Here is an 8,964-nt window from a genome sequence, read left to right on the forward strand (position 1 = left end):
GGCATGCTTTTTTTTTTTTTTTGCAGAACTCCTGCTGGTGATAGATTTGAGTTTGAGTTTATCTGTGACACACACAGCTGGGAAACAATAAACTGAGGAGCTTTATATACCTCTGCCCTGTGAGGACTGACAGGGAAAGGAAGGGCTAACGCCTAAGCTCCCTGTGGATTAGTTTTTGAAGTGCAGAAAGCATTGTGAGACACCACGGTCACTGCACTTTCCTGTAGGCTGACTGCACAGGAGGTTGGGACTACTGCTGCATATACTGCTCTCTTACAACTCTTCCTCTAGCTTCTGCTTTGCTTCCAGCAGTCTTCTGTCCTCCCTGCACTTCACTTCTGCCTCTGACCAAGATCTCCAGGTAAGTCAGTAAAGATGGGAATTTCTGCCAAATTTTAACCCCCCCCACCACAGTTCCATCAAACTGTTTAATTTAGTTACTTGCTTCCTTCCCTTTAAAGGGAAGTGAGAAAAACAATACTGAAATTACTAGTCTGCCACCCAGAAACAAATTATTTCTAAAGCAGCAAGAAAAAAAATGATTTTGTGATTCGCCAGGAATCCCCTGATGTTAACAGGCATTTTTTAATTTTGCAAAGTCCCTTTGAAAAGAATTTTGCAAAGTCCTTTTGGAAAGGAAGTTTGCTAAAGAAATTCATTAACAATGTGTTTTACCAATTGAGGGAGAAAATGCATTTAAGACATGATAACAGAGCTCAACAGTTAGAATATCTAATGGGAAACTACTACATTATGTAAATGTGTATGTGTGCACGCGTGCATGTGCATGCAAGCACATCATATGTAACATACACACAAAACCCTATTGATCCAAGCTCATTTCAGATGGAATACCCTTTTTCTCTGAAGCTTGGTTACAAGACTCACTCTTTAACACTCTGGATCCCCTCCCCCTTATTTACCCAACAGATTTTAATTTCTCCCAAACTTTTATGAAGAGATTGTTTCTGTATATGCATCCACACATGCTGTATACCAGTTGCCTGAATACATGTAGATATAGGCACATGTCTAATTATGGAAAAAATCATTATATAAAAGTTCATATATAGTTATAAGATTTATGTATTTCTACTTATATAAAATCTAAAATGTACAGCTATAACGTATTTTAACTGCATATGTCATTTGATAGATTGTACTAGTTAATCTTTGTACTCACTGTAAATACAAGAAGTAATTGTTTATCTAATCAGCCCTGGCAGGTTTCAATATATTGAAAAGTAGGATCCTTTTTAAAGATCTTCATCAGCTTCCTTCAGAAAAAATACAATGAGAGTTGTTTTGGGCTCTAAAATGTTATATTCTCACTTAAATTTTAGCACCTGATATACTTGGTTGAGGGGCAAAAAATGCAGTTTTGTCCCAGTAGCTTTCTGGAGGAAAATTGCTAAAAAAAAAAAAAAAAAGTGTACATAACCTCTTTGGTAATATAAAGTATCTTAAGGCAAGTGGGGAAAAATTAAATTACTAAAAAATCTGAGTTCTGCTACTACCATTTGTTACTCATGTGAATTTTAAACCAATGCACCTTTACTGATTCCTGTTAAATGGTTCCAGATCTACACTACTGTGTACAAGAAGTGATCAGAACTTTAGACTTTAGTAGTTAGAACAGAATGCATGGGGAAATTGCCTCTGTTCTTGAGAGGCAATACTTTTTGTGGTATCTTTAATTAGAGCAACTGTATAGTTGGGAGAGAAGTTTGACAATCTTTAGGGTACAGGGTGCTTGAAAGGAGCATGTTGTAAGCATGATGCACCAGGAAATACATGGAGATCTGGAAAAGGGCACTTTGTGCCTGAAAACCTGTTCAATGTCTCCCAACTGTACAGCTGTTCTCTCCCAACTATACAGTTATTCCAATAAAAAATAACATTAAAAAAATCCCCCAAAAGCCCTTGCCTCTCATACATTTCCTGGATTGTTACAACTACAACACTCCCTGCCTCTATTCTCCATTCTTACATATGTAGAATATTTTCCTCTTTGGGGTTTGAAAATGTTATTTCAATCAAGCCAGTAATGAGTAGAAAGGTTTGATGATTCCTTTAAGGGGGATGTTTTTATTTCTCAGTTAGGAGATGACATGTTTACAGAAAAAGTTATGTTGTTTCCCAACCTGAAAAATTAATATTTTGAGCAAGATTTTAACCACTTAGCTTCCATTTAGAAAGGATCCAATTGAGAACCTTGACAATAACAATTTAATTTGTGGATGTCTGTAATGAATAAATTTGATTAGGTAGTAGTATAACAATGTAATGAAAGAAGCAGAGGACTAAAAGTTCAATTTTACAGTGTGGTAGAAAACATGCAGAATTATCTATCATGTGGTCAGCACTTCACACACAAAACTTCCACTGAGTCTAAAGTAAATTAAACATCCATATCTCTGATTCTCACAGGAGTACACCACATGAATAAAAATAGTTAGCTGCTTAATGTAAATGTCCTCAACAGATACTTTTGTTTACTTCGAAGGCGGACTGTTTTTGCCTTTAATTTTCTCTAGGATACACAATATAGATACTACTTACATTAAACTGTCCCTTGATCCAAAAATGTTCCTATTGAGTTTTGATTATCCACTTATAATTTGTCATGTTTTTTAAATTATGATGTTGCACCTTATATTATTGTAGTTTTGAGGAGGAAGAATAGCTATAGAGACTTCTTTGTGAATCCCTGAAATTTCTTTCTGGAATTTTATTGTGAATACATATTTCAATTTTGATTTAGGTTTTTCTTTCCTGTTTCTTTGCTTTATGGGAGATTTATCCAAGAAAGAACTATTTAAACAGACCTTAAATTATCTGACACTAACCTTCTACTCTTAGGAAATTATTAACAGCCATAAACCCTGTTTCTAAGCACTGTTATTTTCTCAAAGCAAATGCCTGCATGCATAGCCTTCTATATGAAATATTTTTCATTAAAATCTCTCCATTACTGAGTAAAGTATTAAATAGGTCGTCTGTTACTGCATATCTACCTCAGTGATAGAAAAAAAGTCCTTTAAATAAATGGAAATGAAAAGCCCACCCACCATATGTACAAATTATTTTACTCCTGTTACTGTCTCATCCTTTCTAGTACTATATTAGAGATGAACAAATTTGTCTAAGAAATATGGATAACACATTTTAAATTGCAAGATATATTGCCTGTAATAGCAAAGTAATATTTTGAGCATTAAATTCAAACACGAAGTAGATTTTGTTTACAACAACTTCTTCTCTCTTTTTTTTTTAAATCAAAAACCCCAAAAATATTTCATCAAATTTGAAACGTTCAATAGGATTTGGTGTGGAGAGAATATGAATATCTACCCCAATAGCATAATTTCAGCCTGTATTTAAAGTTTGTGTAGCTTTACTCTGAAAAGTGACTTAACAGGAACAGCTTTGCAACAACCTTTGTGTACTCTCTCTCAGTGAATCCAGATTGAATTTTTCCAGTTTCTGACTGGAAAATATCATTTTCTATCAGCAAGTCCTGCACATTCAGGATGTTGTGTTTTTTTTTGCCTACATTTTTTCATTCTAGTTGCTAGTGGATATCTCTTTACCAAAGCATCTTTTTAAATGGGACTGACTCCAGCTTTGCTGGCTGTCTTCGCAGAGAGATCAGTGTCTAAATGGCCCTGGAAAATGAGCTGCTCATATCCCTAGTGAAGGCTTCCCTGGAACTGGAAGGAGTGAGGGAAGGTGTTCTCCTGCTATCACATTGTGCCTGTTGCGTGCATAAATGCAACAGTCTTCAGGTTTTTCAGACTTGCATATTTCACTACATGCTTTATGAATTCACACACAATTTAATCTACTCTAAGATAAATTAAATTAAAAATTAGAGAGATTATTCTGTCATGATTCTATTTTGAATACATTTTATTCAGAAATTGGTTCTGGTTGAACCTGAAAAATTAATGAAAGAGAATATTAGCTGGGGACTAAAATTGTAAAATATCACAGGATATACTTAGTGTCCTAGGCAACTATAACTTTCTGGGAGATACTCCCAAGCTCTATTTGGTGCCATATTTTTAGTGTGTAAAGGCCCTCTTACATGCGTGAAATTTTACCCATACCTTTATTTCTAAATGCAATGGTAGTCATAAAGTTAGAGATGTCTTTTGGGGCAACAGTCATGTGTCAAGCACAAATGTAAATGTTCATGTGATTTTAAAGCATGTGCATTGTTCACTGAAGAATGTGTGTCCTTTTTTACTCTGTTGGAGAGGAATTTTTGTTGCATGCTTGTTTTACTGGGGCATTGGTTCCTCAGTTCCTGGAAATGGTTCATAATTTGTTTTCTTTGATTTTTTTAAGGAGTAATTTTGCCTGAATACTGGAATAATCTCACTAAAACACATCTACCTGCTAGTGTCCCCATGCCAGTATTGTTTAAATATAACACCTGTAAGATTTCTTGATGTCAATTAGAGTAAAATAGGTGCAGAAAAGTCAATTTTATATTGAAAGGACAGATTTAATTTGGGCTCTATTTCATGAGACTTGCAATACTAGGGGAGAAAATCCATCCCGAACAGGACAGTTGGGGGTTACTTTTACATAAAGGAATTCCTGAATGGTGGGAGCTGGGTTAGTTGTCTTGTAACGGTAGGAGATGTAACCTGAGTGCACTGGTCTTAAAAGCATTTCCAGTTGTTTTCCATGTTTTTCTTTTCCTGATGACCAGTGCTTTGTAACCATATGCAGTTTCAAAACACTGTATGATAAACAATAATACCTTCAGTTTTTTAAAACCTTTTTTGTTGTCTCAAGAACACTACAGACATGGAGAATATGTCTTCATCTTCAAAATGTGACCCAAGAGAAATATAAATACGTTCACAATTATGTAGAAGTCTGAACCGACAGATCATGGCAAACCCAGAGCTCTTTGGATAAAACTTAAAGCAAGCTGAATTTTCTGTCTGTTTTCAGTAAAAATTACAAAGCATCCAGTGTGCTATCAAAACTTCAGCAGTGCAAATGTGTGGCTTATCTCTAATAGGCAACCCCCTGGGTTTATCATCATCTACAGGCAGGCCATTGGTTTAAACGGTAGTTTTGAGAGGTCATACACACAATACACTTTGTCCATTGGTTCCCTGGAAAGCAGCAACAAATGTTTTTTTGTGGAATTCAGAGGAAGTTATGTTTAACATGAACTGTTAACAGCCCCAAGAATAAGCTATCTATGGGAATCCACTGATTAAAAAAATAAGCCTCTCTCTTCGCTTGGCACAAAGGACACATCCAGGGTACACATTAAACTTGGACTCTGAGGGGTTTGCCGTGGTGGCAGCTGGAACCTGGAAGGGGCTGCTGCTGTTGTCACCACTGCCACCGCCTGAGCTGCTTAGAAAGGTGTGGGGCAGGCCAGGGGCTCTCATCTCTTATGGGAGGGCTCAGCCCCCTCCCCACCCAGCCACCCTGTATTTCAAACCCTGGACATGTCCCTACTTCCTTATAAGAACAGAGTAGATAGATGTGGAACATGATGGAGGGAATGGTCTAAATTTAGGTCTACTACTCTGAAAGTGTCCTTTGATTGCAGAAGGGTTACAGTAAGCATACACTTTGTAATTTCAGCCTTAAAGGGAGGATGCCACAGCTGTCCATAATGAAACAAGAGCAGAACAAATCTGGGGGCAGACTCTGTGTTGCATTACGACTCCTTTATGCTTTAAAGCAACTCAGATAGAACCAGGCCTTGTGTACTACCCCCGTCTATGAGACTGCAATGGCAGAAAGACATTTTCCTATCCTAGTGGTGCTCAGCCTTTCGCCCCATGGGCCATATCCTGAAAAGAGTCACCCTCTGGATCCTGCCTCGCATCAGCACCAAATCAGCACCCTACTGCCCAGATCATGCTTCTTACTGACCCCACGTGCCCAGACTAGGCCCCCTGGCACCTAATCTAATGTGCAGGGCCACACTATCCACCCCCGGGCTTTCCACAAGTCTGGAGATTTGGTATCTGAGGAGCTGCAATTAACTCTGCCACTGGTCCATGGCTGCCAAATTTTCAGACCTGTCGGGGCCCCCTGGACTAGATGACATGGCTCCGCAGGCCAGATCTGCCTGAGGACCAGGGGTTAACCCTGTGCTATTGCAGGACATGGTAGGGAATGCTCCAGGAGTATATCAGGAGACTAGGAAGCCATTGTGTGTGTGCTAGTCTCAGCTGTGGAATGATCCCTTGATGGCTGCTACAGTCAAGCAAAATTTGGGCTGCCATTTGGTGTCTCGTGCTTACCCTGGGTACCAAGTTAACCACTTGTGCTGTTGTAAACTTGAGATTCTGGCCTCTGGTAGCAATAATTATTCCCTTCTAATTACTGTATTTCTCATGGGAGAAGTCTTAATCATAGACCTACTTCATGTATGCATAACTTGTGGCAGGTTCTGTCTCACTTCCTTGAACAAAGCCTTTTTGCACTTTGTACAATTAATCAGGAACCTTTGCAACAACAGGGGTAGGTTGAGCTTATGCTAAACACTTGATTAAAGAAGGAAAACTAGAATATATTGTAAGCAGACTTACTGGGCCTGCTTCTTAGCAAAAGTGAATATTTAAATTTGCATTATATATTTATATTTAACATGAGTCTATTATTTCATTCATTTATGACCTGGAGAAAATGAATGCCATTTTATACCAGGCATCAAATTAATTCAGTGGGAAAAAGGATTTAACTACTAAGCAAAAGCAATTTTCAATAATGGCATCTCTTGATGTTAACGTACGTTCAATGTTGGTATATTTTCCTGAACTCCCAGGTCCTGAAGTGATGTGACTACGTGAAATACTCAGTCTTCTAGAAAAACACTGTTTCTAGCTTTTACTATTACAGAGAAAAGGTTGAAAGATGCTGGAAATTCAAATCTGCATGCTTCCCACATTGGCCACTCAAACTTAATTAACTCTTTTTACCAATGTGGGCTTTAATCTCCATGATTCAGTTCCCAATATGTAAAATAAAAGTAACTGTATCTCACTCAAAGGGATCCTGTGAAGACAAATTCATTAATGTTTGTAATGCACTAATATCCTGTGATGAGCTCTGCGCAAAAAGTCGTATGAGAACAATAATTCTGTAGTCAGTGAAGGATCTGAATGTGCTCAATAAGTACTCCCTGGGGTCACATATTTAACAATGAGGATACTATGAAATATTGAATACGTGTTCATTTGGTAAGAACTATTAAATCTGTGTATTAAATTAAGCTGTAGTTCTCTGGAAAAAATAGCATATGTAACTGAAAATTATATTGTATGGCATATGTACAGAGTGGCTGGATTAAGATTACATAAAAACCCTTCATTTGACCATCTCTTTACTATTAATTGCCTGATTTTACATCTTAATGTTTTTTCAGTGTAATTTTTTTAAATGTAGTGTGTTCTCCATATGTGGATTTTCTTATTTTATAAGCTTCTGTTTAAAGGACAAGTAGAAAACTGCAGAAGGGCTCTTAATGAAAGTGTTGAGCAAGGTGCTTTCTGAGTAATCCAGGTTGCTGGAGAGTATTTATGCAGTAAATTTGCTAAAAGGATACCTCTGCTCTATGAACATGTATACCAGTTTAATTAACTTTTACGTTTACAGAGGTGGAACCCTTACAAAATGACAGAAAATCAGTCACACATCAGTATCATGATGTCAGACTCAAGTATAAATGGCATCCCTAACAGAAAACAATCTTCTCAAGACCCATCAGTCAGTGGAGGAACCACTGTGACCTTTCACAACATCTGCTACAGAGTGAAGGTGAAGAGTGGATTTGTTTGTTGCCGCAAAACAATCAATAAAGAAATTTTGAGAGATATCAAGTAGGTATTTCAACTTCTCTGTAGTAGAGCATATGTACATTTTATTTCCTCTCAATAGCAAGGTTTTTAATATCACCCAGAGAAGTCACCAAGCCATGAAGAACAAAGCAATAATAACATGCAGAATTCAGTGGGCATTTCTAAAATATAGTTGTGTGAAATTAAACTCTCAAGTCCATATTTAGTAACTTAAGAGACAGGCCTGATTTCCAGATTGCTAGCATCTATGAAGAAGGGCTGGCAGAATAAGGATTATTTAATTGAGAGAAAAAAGGAGGATATGATAAGAGTCTTCAAATACCAAAATAGTTGTTAAAAAAAATGTAAACAACAAAATGTTTTGTCTCCACAAGTGGTGGGACAAAGAAACAATCGCCTTAAATTGCAGTAGGGGAGGTATTAAGTTAAACTGGATAAATTTTGGAACACATTACCTAGGGAGTTTGGAGAAAGTCTATCAGTGGAAGTTTTCAGGTATAGGTGTTAGGGATGCACTGATAGAGATTTTTGGGGCTGATCCTAATAGCTGATTTTTATGGAAGCATTATTGGCTGATACCAATCTGATTTCCGATATGCAGCTCTTCAGCTTGAAAAGCTGCATCCAGGTGGTAAGTCTGGTGTGGTGGAAGGGAACATCGAGGGGATGAGGAGGTGGAGGGATGGGGCAGATCAAGGCGCCTGTGGGGAGGGAGGGAATGGGGCTCTAGCTGGGGCAGGTGACCAGCTGGGGTGGAGAGGGGTGTGGGACAGACCCATAAGTGGCTCATCCAGGGGGTGAGGGAGGGTGTCCCCCAGATCTGCGTGGTGCAGGGTGGGCTGCAGCTGCAGCCTGGGGCTGGGGTGGGCACGGGACAGAGGCGTGGCTTGTCGAGGGGGTGTGGGAAGGGACGGGTGGGTGGCTCCCATTGTTGTGCATGGATCATCCAGTGCTCGTCTGGCTGCTCCTGATGCTGCTCCCGCTACTCATCTGGGAAGGCATGGGGGCACATGCTTTCCCACTGTGCCCTCTCAGATGAGCCAAGCTTCCATCCCACACCCACCCCAGCCCTGGCTGGGCAGCCCCTGCTCCAGCCCCAGCCCCAGCCCCAGCCCCA

General features: G+C 38.8%; 1 protein-coding gene across 1 annotated transcript in view; it reads left to right on the top strand.

Annotated features, from left to right (window-relative positions):
• Positions 1 to 131: 131 nt before the first annotated feature.
• The window catches only part of LOC109304106 (ATP-binding cassette sub-family G member 2-like), a 49,944-nt gene continuing 41,111 nt past the window's right edge, over positions 132 to 8,964 (top strand). The window contains exons 1-2 of the mRNA XM_019526612.1: positions 132 to 361; positions 7,645 to 7,868. Coding sequence (XP_019382157.1) covers positions 7,663 to 7,868 — 206 coding nt within the window. The 5' untranslated portion in view covers positions 132 to 361; positions 7,645 to 7,662. The remainder of the gene's footprint in view (positions 362 to 7,644; positions 7,869 to 8,964) is intronic.

This window comes from Gavialis gangeticus, unplaced genomic scaffold (assembly GCF_001723915.1).
Source record: "Gavialis gangeticus isolate Ggan-Ray unplaced genomic scaffold, GavGan_comp1, whole genome shotgun sequence".
Classification (NCBI taxonomy): Eukaryota; Metazoa; Chordata; order Crocodylia; family Gavialidae; genus Gavialis; species Gavialis gangeticus.